This window comes from Sabethes cyaneus, chromosome 3, assembly GCF_943734655.1.
Source record: "Sabethes cyaneus chromosome 3, idSabCyanKW18_F2, whole genome shotgun sequence".
Taxonomy (NCBI): domain Eukaryota; kingdom Metazoa; phylum Arthropoda; class Insecta; order Diptera; family Culicidae; genus Sabethes; species Sabethes cyaneus.
Window position 1 is genome coordinate 229,477,999 of NC_071355.1, and position 20,496 is coordinate 229,498,494.

The following is a 20,496-nucleotide window of genomic DNA, read 5'->3' on the forward strand; positions in this document are numbered from 1 at the left end:
TGGGTCGGAACAATAGTTGGCTTTATAAGCCAAGGCAAAAGGTAAATGGGTTATGTCATGTTGGTTTTTGTGTTGTGTGCTAACAAAATTCTCAGTTCGCAGCGACCACGTGAGCAGTCCCGTGCATTGGGAATTCGTCAGGAGGAACGCGATTCGTCGGTGGACGAATCTGGTTCGATCGGTGGAGTCGGCGGATCCCCTGGGTGCATCTATCGCTTTGAGGTTGCGTACGTCTATAGGTGCATTCAGAGAGCGGTTGTCATCGGTTGTGGAAAATATCTCGACCTCGTAAGCACCACTCGCCATTAAGGTGGGTGCCAGAATTACGAGTGATCTACGTGGGGAAAGACTCCAACCGCCAGTGCGATCCGCTCGACTCACGCGAAATTGCAGTCCCGATCTTGAACGTGTGCAGAAGCCAACCCGTTGCTGTTGTACCACGCGGTTGCTATCGCTGCTCATTTTGTGTCGCTACCGTTTGCCGTGGTCCCCAGCAGAGCCGAGGTTACGCCACCATCTCGTAGCCTCGTGTCGCTCACTGAGCGTCCCCTGGAAAATAGCCGTCCATCGGAAAACCCTGGATTAAAGCTGTGAGTACTCTGGAAACATCAATTTAGCACCACACCACCCCCAACATTGACATTAGTAGGGAGTAAAATTGTTCAGTAGGTTGGGAGAATACATGATAGGAACGACTCACGCGAGAAAGAGTGGTTAGGAGAATAGTGACGTCACGAACAACCCTTGGAGATATTAGTAGACCGATCGATCCCGTTGGCAAGCGAGTTCGCTCCGGGAGATCCACTGTTAGTATCTCAGAGAGGTAGAAGAAACTAGGAGAGGAAAGGAGATCGGAAAATAAAAAGGGAAATTAAACAAAATTAAATTTAAATTCGCCAATTTGCCCGGAAACAGAGATTGGTGGAAGTAGTGAATTTTCGCTGCAATTTAGTTTGGTTTTAACGAAACGGTTGAAATTTTAGAAATAGAAAGACGAGGTGAAAAGTAAAGAATTTGGTAATTTATTCGAATTTGAAGAAATCAGGTGGGGAAAGGATTTGGTAGTTTGGAGTTCGGGAATTGCAGTTTTGGAGGTAGATTCTGACGTAGGGTTAGGAAAACGTGCTAGCCTGGGCAAACTGATCCGTAATCCTGGCAGACGAGTGATCGTCTGGCGCTAAAGCTGGGTATTTGGAGACCCTACGAGAATCCTCCTTACAGGTCGTGTCAATTATATAAAAAGAAAACAGTAGTGGCCCCAGATTATTACCTTGGGGGACGTCTGATGTATTAGCAAAATTAGTGGATTCAGTGCCTCCCAGTTGGCTCCAAGGTATAACGCTGGCCTAATAAGCCAGTCGTCGTATGTTCGGATCTCGACTGGGAGAGGCTGTTAGAGTCAATAGGATCGTAGCAACTGACCCTGCAATTGCCCTGCACTCTAACAGCTGGCTGCGAAGTCTGTCGTATAAAAAAACAGAAGGTCAAGTTTCGATAACGGAATGTAACGGGTGGCAACTAAAATTTTGGAATTTTTTCGCGGCCCTTATGCTCAACAACAAACGAGCTCAGTGAGAAATGAGAGTATGTATGTGTTAGCTCACTCTCCTCTTTTTGTTAAAATATTTTGTTTTGTTTATGCTTGCCCAGTTTTGCTAAAAATGGCGTCGAAACAAGAAGCATTTTGGGGGGCGCACTGTACACTTCTACGAACTGCAACAGAAATCTTGGAAAAAAGTATACGGTACAACATTTAAAAAGCAAATATGTCGCGCCTTCGACTATTTATCATATCCTAAGATGCTCAATAACTATTCCAAAGTGGAAGACCAGCCAAAATTATGGACGCAGAAGAACATCGTTCTCTTTCTCGTTTCTTCAACAACAAGCCCTCTGGTTTAGCTATCAATTAAGAAGATGCACCAGACGAATGTTTTGAAAGACGAAGAAATTTTTGATCCTGATTCTACAAAAACATCATGCAGATGGACAATACGTGTTTTGGCTGGATAGAACAACATCGCATTACGCCAAAAAACACAATCGTTCCTGAATACCCATTTGATCCCATTTTTAACCAAAAACCACGACCCGAAAAATCTGTCTCAGTGCGCCCAATCGAAGATTTCTTCGGGATTTTGAGTTCCTTGGTGTACAAAAATAACTGAAGAGCCACGAATTGCAAACAGTTGATTGGTAGATTCAAGAGATGCATTCGCAAAGTTGACACGAAGGCCGTACAACGCTCCTGTTTCGACGTCCAACGAAAGCTTCGCCAAACAGCCGATTACGGACAGTTTTCAAATGTACAAGAATTTTTTTTCAACAATGGATAATGTATCTTTAATTTCGGTAAATCAGATCTTCTTCATGTATTTTTGTCTTTTTTTGACAGCTTGAGAAAAAAATTCCAAAATTTTAGTTGCCACCCGTTAGCACCTAGGCTTAGCTTCGCTAGTGGATTCAGATTGTTCTAAAATGCTTTAGGGAAGATATTTAATCTAATCTAAGCCAAGCCCATACTAACGCAGCCAATTCTTGAAAGCGTCCTAGGAAATGACGACTACATTAATCTATCATTTTTCTTCTTATCAACGTCCAGGCCAACTGCGCAGCATGTACCGCCGAGAAAATTCCAATGAATTACATACTAAAATCCAAGCTGTTGAGATCTCTTGATTTGTTTTGCCGTACTCGGTGATAAAAATTAAGTGTGTAAGTGAAACTAAAAATTATATCTAATTCCATTCAATTATGTGAAATCAAGAGAAAAGAAGGAAACGAGGAGTTCCCGTAGCAAACACTTCCTATATAGTATATTTTCGAGTGAAACTCCGGACCCTTGGGGATGAACTTGTGGCATTGACCAAATTCAGACTGCAAGAGGCCAAAGATATAGGAAAATAGATTAAATTCACAAACAACCAAAAACCATCCACTGACACAAACGAACCGAGTACAAGAGTTATTTTCCACAGTATTAACAGAAGAAATAAACTCTCAATCGGTCGGTTCACGTCCTCAGACACGTTTAAACGAAAAAGTAATGGAAATTACTCTTTTTTTGTTTCCTAGAGAGTATAGTATAAATACCAAATTAGTTTACTCATCTTGCATAAGCCGGCTGCATACGATAGTTACAAGAAAGTTACGTTCCATACAGAAACAGTTTCCAAAACGACTTCTAAGCAACATCAGCCCCATAACAACCCCCATCCTGTAAATATTGATAAGAATAATGTGGAAAAACTGTATAAACAGCCAATACATTTTCACTAGCAAACCGAGTTCATCACTATCCCATACTGCACAATGCACTATAGTCAGAAAATTGCGATTTTTTGCCAAAATTATTTTTTCGTGCCGCCTCTCAGAACGACTTTAACCGATAGTAATGAGGAAATAAGAAAAGAAATGGCTTCAACAATGTAAGCTAACCCTTAAAATCTGTTGCAAAGACCATTATTATTGTTACTATTATTGTAGCTACTGCAGCCTTCCCAAGTGTGCTGAAATACTGACGAATTCATTGGTTTATCTAGGATGCGCGGCAGGTGATTACATCGTTGCATTTCACAGCCCCTGTTGACAATAATCAGCTGGAAAACATTGTGTAGACGAAGTCATGTGTATATTGGTAAGTTTTAAGCAACCTAATCCAACTGCAATACGTTTGACAACCGAGATAAAAGTTATATCAACTCAAACTAAGCAATATGGAGCTAGATTTGAAAATTAGATGCCAGTTGTGTTAAAAAAACCCGACGGTCCCCTTTGCTAGCTCGGGCAAAATTTTGCAAACATCATTCCCCGATAAGTGCTTTATCACAATGATTGTTCAAAATTACCATGGCATGGCACGGGTTCTGTGGTGACAACAAAAAGCGCTTCTGCGTAATCTTGAACTTTTGTTATCATAGACATCCCCCGACGCGGAATACTTACGGGCAATCTATTTTTAATGGCATCAGAGGGTGGGTCACCTACGATTGTCATATGGAGTTTTAAGAAATTAATTTCCGTTTGAGTTAGTTCTGTAAATAGCCACTATTCCCCTTCCGCAAAATGCGAAAAGATCAACTCATCCACTTAGAATGATAATTGTTGAATTATATTTTTAATTAGAATGAAATTTTTTTTAGATGTCCCACCCTGTTGATGCAACTGTCTTTAAATCAACCAATTGGAATACCCACAATATTTGATTATTCATCAACTCATCACCAGGCTCAACCTTGCACGATGATAGAAAATACCTCCAGTCATCGTCGCTTGAATGAACTACCGAATCTAGTTCAACTATCTACAGTTGATCTTTAACATGTGTAAAACCTACTAGTTCACATGCCCGTACGTTAACCGTTGTTTTGATGAAAGATACCACCTGAAGTCGGTAAATATTGTTATCAACTGGTTAATAATGTCGCGTGATCTATATTTTTACCGCCCGTTGCTGTTAAAGGTCGTGCGAGTTTTAAAACGAACCTGTTCAATCATCACGCAAAAAAAATTAGAACATGAATTCGCAATCGAATTGCAACGAGTCATCGTTAGTTAATCGTCTAACAAAGCATACCCTTACCTTCGCAACCCGGCATGGGTGCTCACATTTAGGCGATCTTATCACTGTCGAAAAACAAACGTTGTCATCGTTGTAATCGACGCATAATCAACAATATATTGTCGCGCGGAGAACGAATTATTATAAACGTGCAGATCAACCGCAGAAGGTGGTCAGTCAATTGCTAATCGTGAGCGCGAAACATTTGTTTAACTCATCTCGAAAACTTGTTCTAAGAAAGTTTTTCAGAGAAATTTGGTTCCGTCGTGATTTGAACGATCTTTTCCAATCTTACTGGTACAGCGTGTACAGATTTTTTTTTACACGACCAATATAGTCTGGCATGTAAGTTGAAACTAACCAAAATAGTGCGTGAAAGTGATCGAAGTTCGTGACCGAACGTAAAATTTGTGCGTTACAGAAATAATATAGTATAACAAAGGATAGGATAGAGAAGTGAATTCTTCTGATGACGTTTGAAGATTTCTGTGGTGGTCCTTTCTGGGTAAGTCAACAGCTTAGACGCAGGTTAAAAGCGTTTTTCGCCGCTTTAGTACTGTGAATTAAGTGTATTAATTAGAATGGTTTAGTGATAAAGTGACGTGGAAATTGGTTTTACCCAATCTTTCTAGAAAATTTTCCATTCTTAATCAGATTTTTTTAGTTTTTTTGTACTTATGCAAATAGTTTAAGATGTGATCTTGAATATCTCTTAACCAGAGCCCGAGAATAGAGCTATGAAAATAACAGAGCCACGGGAAACTTTATCAACAAATCATTTTATTACCCAAGTGACTTAACCGGTTAGATTTTGAATAGAACGAGTTGTGGCAAATGCAATGTTAAGTACTCATCCCACAACCACCCGGTGCTGTGTGCAGTGTTACCAGGTCGATTGCCTATTTTCCCGCTGCCCAGAGGTTGATTTCCCGCTAGAAATCCCGCTGAATCAAAAGTCATATTATTCTTTCGTTTTTGGTGCAGAATTAAAATTAAAAAATATTCATTTCAGTAAGGCTTGCATTTGAAATCAAGATGATCTGCTGAAATTGAGCGGTTTCAATTGAATGAACATTATGCAAATTTGCTGCATTTATGCTGACGAAGCTTGAGGAAACAGAAAAAGAAATATCTTGTTATTCTTCATAATGACAATTTATTACGATATTTCGTAAGAATTATAACATAAAGGAGTCTAAGAACACATGCGAAAATTTCGAAAGAAGCTTTTAGCACAAATTTTCTTTCTGTGTCTAGCTATGATAAAAATCATGCAAAATTTCAGCAACTCTGGCAAATGGTTATGGTTTTTGGTGACAAAAGAAGACATGGTTCAATTTTTATAAGCAGCCAAAATTCAAAAATATCTGTAAAACGCATCGGTTCTTTGTTCTCGCTGATGTTTTGTTTTAGCAAAAATGTGCCGATTAGTCTTTTAGACTTCGGTTTTATCGGCTCATCAGCCGATTTGTTTTGGTTTTGTTATTATACAAATGCTGCGGTATATAGCAAACTATGATGTATATAGATACATAAGTTGTTTGTGTTGTTTTGTTTCTAATTCATGAATCAGTTGGATTTTGCCATTCGCAACGAATTAATTTGTGGAAAAATTAGGAATACGCAAAACGGATTGGTTTGGTGGTCTTCAGTAAGTCCTAATGAGTATTTGTCAGAACTGATTCCATTCTAGGCAAAAACTACGGAGTTTTATAATCAACAGAATATCCTGAACTCTCTGCCAATACACGACCAGACATTAGACCAGTGTCAATAAACGAAGTTCTTTGCTGTCAACCTCTCTTTCAGCACTCCTTTTGCCTACCCAATATCGTTAAATCGAGATCCTGCTAAAATCCCGCTGAGTTATTTAAAAAAACCGCTAGATTCCCGCTAGCCGCTGTTTGGTTAATAAGTCCCGCTATCCGACTTGAAATCCCGCTAAATCTAGCGGGAAAACCGCTGATCTGGCATCGCCGGCTGTGTGACGGTGTCATCAATTTTACAAGCATTTTATCGATTGCAAGTCACCCTCGGTCTGGTGGACTCAATCATTTCCGAGAAAATTTAGACAATTTGTCATCCTTTGACTACCAAAATTACTTGAGCTTACAAATATTATTTTTGCTAATAGACTGATTTTATGGTTTATCATACCACATTTCCATAGTTCCGCCGGCTTTGATGTACTAATCACTGCTTCTAGTACGTTACAGCTTCATGAGTAGAACCCAAAAATTTAAGACAAAAAAATGTCAATTTTTCACAAATAAACACCATCTAGCGAGCAAATTTCGTCAAATTCCATACGTAACTTTGGAAATCTCGTATTCACAAATATTTTTGTAAAAGTTCTAGGTCTAAGTTCGTTCTAGGTAGTACGGATTTCGTGATATAAATGTCACAAATATGAAAAAATACAATTTTTTTGATCTGTTTTTATTGCGACATTTAGACTACCCCGATTTGCACGATTATCACAGTCGAATCTCGCACACGATTTCGCTCAAGGAAAATGAAGTGAAAAAGAAGGGAAGGAAGGAAAAAGAAGTCCGATTTATAAACTGATTAAACTAAACGCCACTCTAGTGTCAGATGAACAGTGCAAAATTCGATATGTTTCATTAAATGATTATCACAGTAGTCTAAATAGTCATAAGAAGGGCAATACTACAACTCCTCCTTGTAAATGGTGTCCCCCGCCAAGTCGCCAAACGTAGTTTTATCATTTGGTCAGAGCCGTAGCGAGAAATTGTGGCGCCATTGGTGAAGACCCGATAGATCACTCCCTTAAATCCGTGTTTCTTCCTTAGTTTACTATTTTTGATACGATTTTAAACCACCAGCCAGATTCTGAACCTGCGCACAATTCTGAACTACATTTTTTATCAGATTTTGTTCAAAATTTTGTAACAAATTTTGGAACAGATTTGGACTAGATTCTGGATTTTGGACTACTTTTTTTATTAGATTTTGGGCCACAGTTTTTTTATCAGTTTTTAAACCACCAACCAGATTTTGAATGAGATATTGAGCCAGATTTCGGTCCTGGACCATATATTGAACCTGGACTAGATTGCGAACCGCATTTTTTTATCAACTTTCAGATTTTGGAACATATTTAGACTAGATTCTGGACCAAATTTTGAACCACATTTTTGATCTGGTTTTGAATCGGACTTTGGCTTAGATTCTAGAGCTAGTCTGGACCACATTCTGTACCTGTATCAGATTCTGGACCAAATTTTGAACCACATTATTATAAGATTTGGGTCAGATTTTATACCACAATTTATATCAGATTTTAGACCTCATTTTTTATCCGAGTAACCTGGATCAGATTGTGGATTTTGTCTTGAATCTGGATCACAGTTTTTTCTCAGCTTTTGGACCAGATTTAGCATCAAATTTGGGTCCAGATTCGGGAACTGGAACCAGATTTTGGGTCAAATTTTTGATCAGATTTTAAACCACCAACCAGATTTTGGATCAGGTTTTGAACCAGACTCTACACCTGGACTGTAGTTTGGAATTGGATTGACTATATTTTTCATCAAATTTTATTACTGACTTTTTTGAACAAATGTAAGTTAGATTTTGAACTACATTTTTAAATAGAATTTGGCCATACTTCCCAAGCAACAATGTAAGTTTTATTGTACTCTTATGCTGGTTTCCGAAACTCATTTTGGTCGCAAATGCCATCATAAGAGTGTAATAAAACTCAAATTGTTACTTGGGTTTGGACCAGATTGTGGATCTGACCCAGATGCTCCACCACCATCAGATTCTGGGCCAAATTCTAGACCAAACTTTTATCAAATTTGGACCAGGTATTGGATAGGGTATGAAATGGAGAGAGTTACCTGGAAGGAGCGTCAAACATAGCTCTGGCTCTCTCAAGCTCCCACCTGGCGCCTCCACGCAGATCTAAGTCAAATGATGACGGTCGATGGCCTTACCCGGAAATGCTTCATGTACTTACTGAAGCAGCTAAGCTAGGAGGTGCGAACTAGAGCGCCTGTTCTCCAGGTGAGGGGCGGCTCACACAGCGTCTGTCTCGTAACGGGCGGCTGAATATGAAATGCTGTATCCCGCAAGCTATACCTAAGATGGCAGACCCATCAGCGGGATGTAGGTATCGCGACCCCGGTGAGGTAGTATACCGAAAACTCAATTACCACGAACAACGAACAAAGAAATTCAGGACGGGACAATCGGTATAGGACACGGCAAGGGACAAGGAAACGATTAAGGGATAACGATTGGAAACTTGGTACCTGGAATGTCCGAACTCTCCATGAACCGGCACGGGCTGGCTTGCTTGCTCGAGAGCTGCATCAACTCGGAGTGGAGATCGCTGCTATTCAGGAAGTTCGGTGGCCAAATTCCGGAGAAAGGGAGTTCCGTGCAGTAGACCCTATTGCAGGCACTTCTTTTAAGTACCACATCTACTACAGTGGCGGTAAGAAAGCTGAACATGGAGTCGGTTTCGTAGTGTTGGGAAAACAAAAGCAACGAGTTATCCGGTGGAGGCCCGTAGATGACCGTATATGCGTGTTGAGGATTAAGGGCAAATTCTTCAACTATAGCCTAATCAACTTATACGCACCGACAAATGATAAATCCGATGATGCTAAAGACGAGTTTTACGACAAGCTTGAGAGGACCTATGGAGAGTGCCCAAAACACGACGTGAAAATCATCATCGGAGATGCAAACGCGCAGATCGGGAGGGAGGAATTCTTCCGTCCAGTTATTGGAAGACATAGCCTGCATCTGTCGACCAATGATAACGGTCTGAGGCTCATAAATTTTGCCGCGGCCAGAGGGATGGCCATCTGTAGCACCTACTTTCCACGTTTGAATATTCGGAAACAAACCTGGAGGCATCCAAATGGAGACTCTAGCTCTCAGATCGATCATGTCTTGATTGACGGTCGACACTTTTCGGATGTTATCGATGTACGGTCTTTTCGTGGACCAAATATCGACTCTGACCACTATCTCGTAGTGAGTAAGATTCGCGCAAGGCTGTCGAACACGGCGAAAGCTCGCACTGAAAGGACGCTGCGTTTCAACATCCAGCGGTTAACGGCAGACGGCGTTGCAGTGGAGTACGCCAGGAAGCTTGACCAGCGAATCGCAGAACAGCAGGTAGAAGAAGAAGATATAAATGGGCTGTGGAGGAACATCCATGGTGCCATCCAAACAACAGCGAGAGAGGTGGTAGGCACGACGCGTGGAAGACAGCGTAACAGCTGGTTTGATGCCGAATGCCAGAGAGTGACAGACGAAAAGAACCAGGCCAGGAGTCGCATGCTCACTGCGGCAACGCGTCAAAACAGAGAGAGATACAGAGAGACTAGAGCTGCGGAAAAAAGAATCCATCGTCTAAAGAAACGCGAGTACGAGGAGCACGTGCTTGCCGGCGCAGAGGAGCGATACGCCAGCAACGACACACGGAGTTTCTATAAAACGGTGAGAAGCAGGAATTTTGCCATGCCTGTGATGTGCAATGATAGTGCTGGCAACCTGCTTACCGACAAAACGGCGGTAGCAGCCAGGTGGAAGGAGCACTTCCAGACACTATTGAATGGAGAGGTAAATGAGGAGATCAGCAGGGACAGGATAGAAATTGTAAGCGATGGTCAAGCTGTGGAGCCACCAACACAGGAAGAGGTTAAGAAGGCAATCAGTGAGCTGAAAAACGGTAAGGCTGCTGGGAAGGACGGTATCCCGGCTGAACTTCTAAAAGCGGGGAGCGAGCGGCTGTACGAAGCAATCCACCGGATCATTGTCAGGACCTGGGAGGAAGAACAAATGCCGGAGGAGTGGTTGGATGGCCTCATTTGCCCAATTTTCAAAAAGGGACATCGAATGGAGTGTAAAAACTATCGAGGAATTACATTGCTCAATTCTGCCTACAAGGTGCTTTCCCGTATCCTGTTCTGCAGACTGAGACCGTTAGCGGAGTCCTTCGTCGGCGAGTACCAAGCGGGTTTTCGTGAGGGTCGCTCCACGACGGATCAGATGTTTACCCTGCGCCAGTTGCTAGACAAGTTCCGGGAGTACAACTTGCAGACACACCATCTGTTTGTGGATTTTAAAGCGGCGTACGATTCAGTTAAACGAAATGAGCTGTGGCAGATAATGCTAGAACATGGTTTTCCGACGAAACTAGTTACGCTGATTCGTGCGACGCTGGATGGATCCAAATCATGCGTTAGAATAGCGGGTGAGACCTCAGCTGCTTTCGTGACGTTGGATGGACTGAAGCAAGGGGACGCACTCTCTAACCTGCTATTCAACATTGCCTTGGAAGGTGCATTACGAAGAGCAAACGTGGAAAGGAATGGAACTATCATCACGAAATCTCACATGCTTCTTGGTTTTGCGGATGACGTCGATATCATCGGAATCAACCGTAGAGCAGTAGAAGAGGCCTTTAGGCCCTTTAAAAGGGAAGCAGCGAGATTGGGACTTACCATTAATACCGCCAAAACGAAGTACATGGTTGCTGGTAGGGAACGTGGGAGCTCAAGTGGTGTTGGTGCCGAGGTGGAGTTAGATGGGGAACGATATGAAGTAGTGGAGGAATTTATATACCTTGGTACACTCGTGACATGTGACAACGATGTAAGCCGCGAAGTGAAACGACGAGTTGCAGCCGCGAATCGGGCTTTCTACGGATTACGTAGCCAGCTGAAGTCCCGTAGTTTGCAAATTCGCACAAAACTGGCGCTCTACAGAACACTAATCCTCCCGGTGGCCCTTTACGGACACGAATCATGGACGCTAAAGGAAGCTGATCGGCGAGTGCTTGGGGTTTTTGAGCGTAAAATTCTGCGATCTATACTTGGTGGCAAAATGGAAAATGGAGTGTGGCGCAGACGCATGAATCACGAGCTGTACCAAGTATACAAATATGCTGATATAGTGAAGGTAGTGCAATGTGGCAGGCTGCGGTGGGCTGGACACGTGGCTAGAATGCCCGATGAAAGAGTAGCCAAAACTATTTTCAGCAGAGAACCAGGAAGAGGCCGTAGACTCCGAGGCAGACCCCGCACCCGGTGGGTGTGTGCTGTCGAAGACGATGCACGTTCAGCTGGTGTTCGTGGGGATTGGAGAACGGCAGCCCAGGACCGACGGTACTGGAGGACTATAATTCGTTCGGCGCAGGATCGGTAACGGACCGTTGCCACTAAAGTAAGTAAGTATTGGATAATATTTGAGACCACATTTTTTATCAGATTTTGGATCAGATGTGGAATCCGACTTTGAACCACTTGCTGGACCAAGATCAGATTTTGAGCCTGGACCAGATTCTGAAGCACTTTTTTTATCAAATTTTGTACCAGATTCTCAAATTAGGTCAGTTTATTAACCAGATTTTGGACCACAATTTTGGCCACATTTTTGACCATATTTTGGACGACATTTTTGATCAGATTTTGAACCAGCAACCAGCTTTTGAGCGAGATTCCGAACTTGGACCACATTTCGGACCTGGACTATAGCGTGAACCACATTTTTTATGAAATTTTGTTTCAGATTTTGGAGCAGATTTAGACTAGATTGTGGACGACGTTTTGTGCCACATTTTTGATCAGGTTTTGTATCAGATTCTAGACCTGGTTCCAGAGTATCGTGGTGTGACATTGTAGCGCCCTTGGTAAAGACCCAATTTGACACACCCTCGTTTCTCAAATCAGTGTTACTTCGAAGTTTATTATTTTTTTTGAAATTAGACCCCCATACATGATTCGTACAACTCCGTATATCCAATACTTCGCTACACTCGAGAGTGTCTTGAGTAATTACTTAGATTCAGGTCGTTTTTAGCGCCCCCAAGAGCTAGCGGCCTTGGCTGGGGCCAGTCTGGCCAAGTGCACGTTACGGTCCACCGCTGCATTTGTCCCACTAAATTTCCTTTCTAAAACATCTAAAAATTCAAAAATCCGTTAATATTTCGCTGAGATATGGCAATTTGAGTTTTGGCATCAAATTGGCCCAAAGGTACAAACAGCGTAAGTTTTTTATACACACAGAAGTAGGGTTGGGAGTAGGGTACCGACAGGATTTTTGAAAACCGGTGTTTCGGTACTGGAAGGATCAGTACCGGTAATACCGGTACTGGTACCTGTACGCAACGCTTTAAGAAGAAATCCTTGTTCTTTGAAAAATCTGCTAATACTTTTATTTGAGGTCCAATTCTTAAGTCACTTCACCTCATCTTGCAGTTACCATTTCATTTGTACTGTCACTTAGGTAACAGGAGTCACCCAGGTACTTTCAAAATCGCTAATTGTGTTCTCATCTAAGATCTATGAGAATAGGGCCCTTGTAAAAATGAACAGAGTTGGCGATTGCAAAAATTGGAGTGATTCCAAACGACATCTGGCAAAAGTCGGGAGGCTACGATGGGTCGGCAATGTCGCAAGGATGACGGATGACTGTGCACCGAAATCTGGGGTGACATTGCGATTCTCGTTTCGAGTGATTTTGGTTCGTTTCGACCACGTTAAACAAATGGGCGAAACGAACCAAAATCACTCGAAACGAGAATCGCAATGTCACCCCTGTTCATTTTAAAAACCCCACCGATACCATGAATAGAGGGGCCCAACGACCAGGTTGAAGCCGACTTCGAGAAGCTCAATGCATTGATGACAAGTAGCCTAGGACCAAATACAGTGGAGACAAGTTTTTGATACAACACGCCCCCAGGTTATATGCTGCTAGAGGAGAAGCTTGCAAAATGCAACTTTAAGATGCACAGAATAGTCAATGTACTGTTCACCATGAGAAATCGAATCTGCCAGACGCTGAAAATGCTTTCTCAGAACGTATCGCTGAAGGACAGGCTGTACTCAAGGTACCGAAAAACATAGTCCAATACTTGGTCTTCAATCCTTGAGTTACATCGAAACGAATTATTCATTCCGCAGAGTGTTTTGGTGTACAGGTCTAATCGAACTCCTTAAAGTTTGAACTGCTGTAGGCGTCTGAAGTCCATTCTAATTTTTCCTTCATGATCAGCTAGCCATATTCATTCCAATAACTAACGCTCAACAATTTCCTCAATCTCGTTACTGGTGTCAAATCGTTGTAGTAACTCATCCGTTAGCTTTATCAAAATATAGCGTGTAGTTTTAGAAATTATTTTAAAATTGTTATCTTCGATTTTAAGGCCGAATGTTAGAAAAATTGCATAATTGATCAGTGCCGAAAGTACCGGTTTTCTCTTGTGCCAGTACCGGTATTTCGGTACTGGAAAATCAGGCGGTAGTACCGGTATTCCCGGTTCCGGTACTCCCGGTATCCCAACCCTACACAGAAGGTTAAAAAACTATTGATTTTTTGCAATGTTGTCTTGTTCAATGGTTACACTTCTAGTGCCGGACCTACAGAATTGAAATTTTTCGTATCATTTTATGTGTGAATTATTTTAAGGGTCTTAAGTAAACTTTAAAGGATGCTCCGGTGAGTGAAAGTGAAAGTGATAAAAATAAATAATTTAAAAATCGACCAAGAAAAAATATATTGTGGTGAATGTTATTTCTCAATCTTGAGTGGGAATTTTTATGTGCTTTGAGAAGCAAAGTCTTGTATTTCAAGCATGTTGATGGCTTTAAATTTTCTGGTGGTTTTCTGAAGCAACTAGAGATTCAGTAAACACGAATGGGTGCCACACTGACTGCCATAAAGGTACTCGGGCAACTTTGTCGTTGATAACTCGCGGTTATGCGTTGATAAATAATCCTATGATAGCTGAGGGAGATTTAAAAGCAAATAAATTACACGCGAGACGAAGAAGAAACAGAAAGCATGTCCGCGAAACAATGATATACGCGGTTTGTATTTCCTTAATTGGTGCTATTACTATTTTTTTTTTTTTTTTTTTTTTAATTCTATATTAGAGAGGTTTTCAGCCTGCGGCTGGTTCGCCTCTTTGCTATTACTATATTTGGTACTACTAACCTAGGTTGTATTTTTATTCAGACGCTAGTTACCATCATGCATTTGGAATTTATCGACAAAAATGAATTAAATGATTCATATAATCGTTCGACTTGCAAGCACGCCGTCCATGTGCTTGGAATTTATCACTGATTAATAATCATGATAGCAGGTGGTAAATATCAATCGCCAAAATCCAACTGTAATAACTTAATCTACAGGAGATTAGCAAATGCTGTGTCACATTCTGCAAAACACTTTAATAGAACGGTTGCAAGCATCTAGATCTAACCCAGTTTTTCTGATCATTTTTAGGACGACAATCTAACATGGCGACCGGAGGATCCAGATCTGACGTTCTGTTTTCAACGAATAGTCCTCCAATGGGTTCCATGTTTCTTCTTGTACGTATTTTCCATCTACGAAGCATACCGGATAGCGACGAGTCGCTACCGGGACATTCCCTGGAACTGGCTCAACTGCTCCAAAATAGCAATTTCATGCGTACTGATGATACTTTCCTGGATTGATCTGGGAATAGTTGTCAACTATCATGATCAAGCCGAAGTGTTCGACGTTCAGATACTTGTTGCGATTTTTAACGCGCTTGCATATGTAAGTTTTTCCCAGTAGACAAAATCCTGCATCACTAAATTACTACATTTTTCTAGATCATCGCTATAGTGTTGTATTACTTCCTCCGGAAGTACGGTATTCGCAGTTCAGGATCAATATTTATTTTCTGGTTTTTAAAGGCTTTCTTCGGAATCATACAAATGAGAACGGAAGCTATGATTCACGCAAGGCGTGACTCACCCATCGGTGCAAGTGACAACCTAATTTTTGCCGAATACCAATTCGTCAGTTACACCCTACAGTATTCTTTAATCTGTTTGATTGTCCTCATGGAAACATTCCCGGATCAAGCGCCTCGCTACAGCGAGTTTCCGAAAATGAAAAATCCAAGCCCTGAGTTGAGATCAAGTTTTTTCGCAAAGCTCTTGTACATGTACTTCGATGCGTTCACCTGGCGAGGATTCCGAAAGCCACTAACCGACGATGATATGTACGATCTCAATCCGGAAGATACTTCCCGGGAGTTGGTTCCACCGTTCGACAAGTGTTGGAACGAAAGTGTCGAGAAGGGACGACAAAAACAGGCGGCTGCCGACAAAAAGGAAGGCAAAGTGAATCTAACCTACAAACCGCACGCCACAACCAACGGTTCAGTTCTGCCGGCGATGGTTAGAGCATATGGAGGACCATTCTTGTTTGCTGCCATGCTGCAACTTTGTATTTCTGGATTACAATTCGCCTCTCCCTATCTCATGCAGTAAGTAAAATGTTAAAATTTAATAGTGGAATTTGCCGACTAACTGTAGAAATTTTGTTCAAATTACAGGGAATTGATGGCCAACATTGCGATCGAGGGACCTTTCTGGATGGGTATGACTATCACATTTGCACTGTTTTTAACTTCTTTTCTGATTGCGCTGTTTAACGGACAATACTTCCGCAAGACAACCCTGGTTGGATACAGAATTCGATCCGGATTGATCAGTGCCATCTATCGGAAAGCACTACGTATTTCCAGTCTAGCGAAGAAGGACACAACGGTTGGTGAGATAGTAAACCTGATGGCGGTCGATGCACAACGGTTCTTTGAGCTGGTTCCCTATCTGCATGTGGTTTGGTCTGCGCCATTGATCATTGCTCTGTGTATTTACCTGTTGTATGATATTCTGGGCGCATCGGTATTTGCCGGATTAGCCGTTATGGTGGTGATGGTTCCGTTTAGCGGATTCTTTGCTGGTAAAATGAAAAGCCTACAGGTTAAGCAAATGCGCATCAAGGATGAGCGAGTTAAAAAAATGAACGAAATCCTCAGCGGCGTTAAAGTACTTAAATTGTATGCATGGGAACCCAGTTTCGAAAAGGACATTATCAGTACACGGTCGACGGAAATGAAGGTTCTTAGAAGCGTCGCATACTACAATGCAGCCACTTTCTTTGTGTGGAGCATGGCTCCCTTCTTTGTTACGCTGGCGTCGTTCACCGTTTACGTTCTGGTTGACGAAAACAATGTTCTTGATGCAACAACGGCCTTTGTTTCGCTGGCTCTATTCAACATTCTACGCTTCCCGCTTGCTATGTTCCCGATGATGATCACCTTGGCAATGCAAGCTTGGGTTTCGATTAAACGAATCAACAAATTTATGAACAGTGAGGAGATAGATCCAAGTAACGTGACTAACAATCGAAGCGACAATGCTTTGTTAATCAAGGATGGTACATTCACCTGGGGAGAAGACACTCCAACGTTGAAGAACATCAACTTAGCGGTGAAGAAGGGCAAACTATCAGCGGTGGTTGGAAGTGTCGGTACAGGAAAGAGCTCACTAATATCCGCTTTGTTGGGAGAAATGGAAAAGACTAAAGGCTCAGTAAACACGGATGGACGAATTGCATTTGTACCACAGCAAGCATGGATTCAGAACGCAACCCTTCGAGAAAATATTCTCTTCGGAAAAGTGTTCGATGCAAAAAAATACAATCGTGTACTGGAGAGTTGTGCTTTGAAACCCGATCTTGCTATGCTCCCCGGTGGTGATGCAACGGAGATCGGTGAAAAGGGAATAAATCTATCGGGAGGTCAAAAGCAACGAATTGCGCTAGCCAGAGCAGTCTACGCCGATGCAGAAATCTATCTCTTCGACGATCCACTCAGCGCAGTCGATGCTCATGTTGGTAAACACATCTTCGAGAATGTAATTGGACCACAGGGAATGTTGGTTGGTCGATCGCGGTTTCTGGTTACGCACGGTATATCGTTCCTACCGTATGTGGATGAAATTTTTGTCATGAAAAATGGAGAGATCTCTGAAAGTGGTACCTACAAACAACTTCTCGATCAAAAGGGTGCATTCGCTGAGTTCCTAAGTCAGCATATACAGGAGTTGGATGAGGAAGATGAGGAACTGGAAGTTATTCAGGAAACTTTGAGTGATGATTTAACTCGAAATATTATTCAACGAGCAATGTCCGTTCGGTCAAACAAATCCAACGGAAGCGCAGGAAGCAAGCGCAGAAAGAAGATTAGTCGTCAAGAATCTCGTAATAGTAGCAAACCATTGGAGTTGCAAACGGCTGCAAAAGTTGGAACAGTACTGATCGAAAAAGAGGAATCAGCTACGGGAGGAGTTAGCTTCGCTGTTTATGTAAAGTACTTCAAAGCAATAGGATGGAATTTGACATTCTGGTCTATTCTCTTTAGCATACTGAATCAGGCATCGTCAATGTACGCCAACATTTGGTTAACTGATTGGTCTGAAGATCCGGAAGCTGCCACTGATCCGTCCGTTCGAGATATGTACGTTGGAGTTTACGGTGGCTTAGGAGGTATGCAGTCACTCGCTTTACTCATTGCTTCCATTACTCTAGCACTTGGATGCTTAAAAGCAGCTAACACAATGCATAATAACTTATTGGAAAGCACACTACGAATGCCGATGTCTTTCTTCGATACAACCCCTCAGGGTCGCATCATGAACCGCTTCTCAAAAGACGTGGATGTTGCAGATAACACTCTTCCTAATTCTATGCGCATGTGGATGATGATGTTTTTCAATGTCATTGGCGTGTTTATCGTGATCGGTATTTCCACTCCAATATTCCTTGCGGCTGTGCCGGTATTTCTTGTCATCTACTATATAATCCAAAAGCTCTACATCGCAACTTCTCGTCAACTAAAACGATTGGAATCGGTTACTCGAAGTCCCATTTACTCACATTTTGGCGAGAGTATTACTGGTCAATCAACTATCCGTGCCTACGGTGAACAGCAGCGATTTATGAAAGAATCTGAACAACGAGTAGACTATAATCAGCTGATGTCCTATCCTAGCATAATTGCGAATCGCTGGTTAGCGATTCGATTGGAAATTATTGGAGCGGTTGTCGTCTTTCTTGCAGCTCTACTTGCCATGCTAAGTCGTGATACCATTGGATCCGCTACGGTTGGGTTGTCAATTACTTATGCGTTGAATATTTCCTCCACATTGAGTTTCCTAGTTCGAATGACGGCTGAAGTAGAAACGAATATCGTAGCGGTTGAACGTTTGGAGGAATACACCATATTACCGCGGGAAGCATCCTGGGAGAAGGGAACCGTTGCGAAAACTTGGCCCGATCAAGGAAAAGTGGAATTTGCTGATTTTAAAATTCGTTACCGAGAAGGATTGGACCTGGTCATCAGAGGTATTTCGTTGCGTGTCGAAGGTGGTGAGAAGATTGGTATTGTGGGTAGGACGGGTGCTGGCAAATCTAGTCTGACACTGGGATTGTTCCGCATAGTAGAAGCGGCTGGTGGTCAAATCATAATTGATGGCTTGGACATCTCGCAGATGGGACTGCATCAGCTGCGAAGTCGTCTGACGATAATACCTCAAGATCCGGTTCTATTCTCGGGAACGCTACGTATGAATGTCGACCCGTTCGGAAGCTACTCTGATGATCAGGTTTGGAGGGCCTTAGAGTTGTCCCATTTAAAATCCTTTGTTAAAGGACTGGCGGCAGGTTTGGAGCATGAGATAGCGGAAAATGGCGAGAACTTGTCCGTTGGTCAACGACAGCTGATTTGTCTAGCGAGAGCCATCCTCCGTAAAACTAAGGTACTTATACTGGATGAGGCGACCGCAGCTGTTGATTTGGAAACCGATGACTTAATTCAGGTTAGTTTTACCTGTTTTATCTATAGAAAGTATGCTAACAAGTTTAATGTGTTCCACAGAAAACTATCCGGTCAGAGTTCACTGATTGTACTATTCTAACGATTGCCCACCGACTAAATACCATTTTGGACTCGGATCGTGTATTGGTACTGGACAAAGGTCTTGTAGCTGAATGTGATAGTCCGCAGAAGTTGTTAGCTGATAAAAATACGATCTTCTTCGGCATGGCGAAGAATGCGGGAATTGTGAGCGAATCAAAATGCTAAAGAAAGCAATCTCGACTAGGAAAGCAGAGCTTTTTATATTATCGATTTCATTATTTCAATGAGATGCATAATTCATCGTTCCATTGATATATAAATGCAGCGTCAAGATACTTTCGATAGAGATCCACTTCCTAGACTAGCCAATTTTTACTGATATGTACTTAGTATTACTGATTATTTATTACAAAAAAAAACAACAAATTTAAAAAAATTACAATTGTTTATATTTCTTTTTATGACACACTGTTGCCTCTAGCGTAAAATATGAATAAGTTTATAGACTAGTTTATAGAGTTATAGACGCACAGATAGATGCAATCTACATTGGCTTTGCTAAGGTTTTCGATAAAGTCCCACACGTGCTAGCTATTGAGAAAATGAAGCGAAAAATATGCAACTGGTTGCACTCTTATTTGACAGGCCGGGTGGCCTCTGTGAATGTTCAAGGAATTGATTCCCATTGCTTTCCTATTCCATGCGAAGTACCTCAAGACAGGATTTTCATGCTTTTGGTGAACGAAATCTGTGTAGGATCGATTCTGAGAAATTTGATATTTGCAGACGACCTAAACATCTTCAGACATCCGCTCGCAACCTGCGAAATTTAGTGATCTGCAGTTCCAAGTACCGAGTCTCCATTCGTCGTCCTTGTTTCGTCGCCTAGGTCGATGCCGAATATTAATTTGCTTGAATTTAATTAATTTATTTAATTTAGGTGTGCAGCCGTACTGGGGCAACACTACCGAGTCTCGCGATGGGGCTGCCATCTTATAGTGCCAAGACTCACTATACCTCCTTCCCGGTTAGTATACGACCTTAGTTTCCGCCGGTGTTGATTACCCGATTTCCGCTAGCTCGCCTGCGGACGTTATTAAAAAAGCGTTGGGAAGTTGGAAAGTAAAACATGCCTCTAGTATCTCTTGTTTTACTACCAATATACTCAAAATATCTCAAAATAGTCATTCTTTATTTGATA

General features: G+C 41.9%; 1 protein-coding gene across 1 annotated transcript; it reads left to right on the top strand.

Annotated features, from left to right (window-relative positions):
- The first annotated feature begins 45 nt into the window (after positions 1–45).
- Positions 46–19,544, top strand: LOC128740848 (multidrug resistance-associated protein 1-like). Its single transcript, XM_053836416.1, is given in 5 exon segments — positions 46–288; positions 14,840–15,139; positions 15,196–15,857; positions 15,927–19,297; positions 19,300–19,544. Coding segments are annotated over 5 exon segments (4,797 nt in total). The 3' UTR covers positions 19,521–19,544.
- The last annotated feature ends 952 nt before the right edge of the window (positions 19,545–20,496 follow it).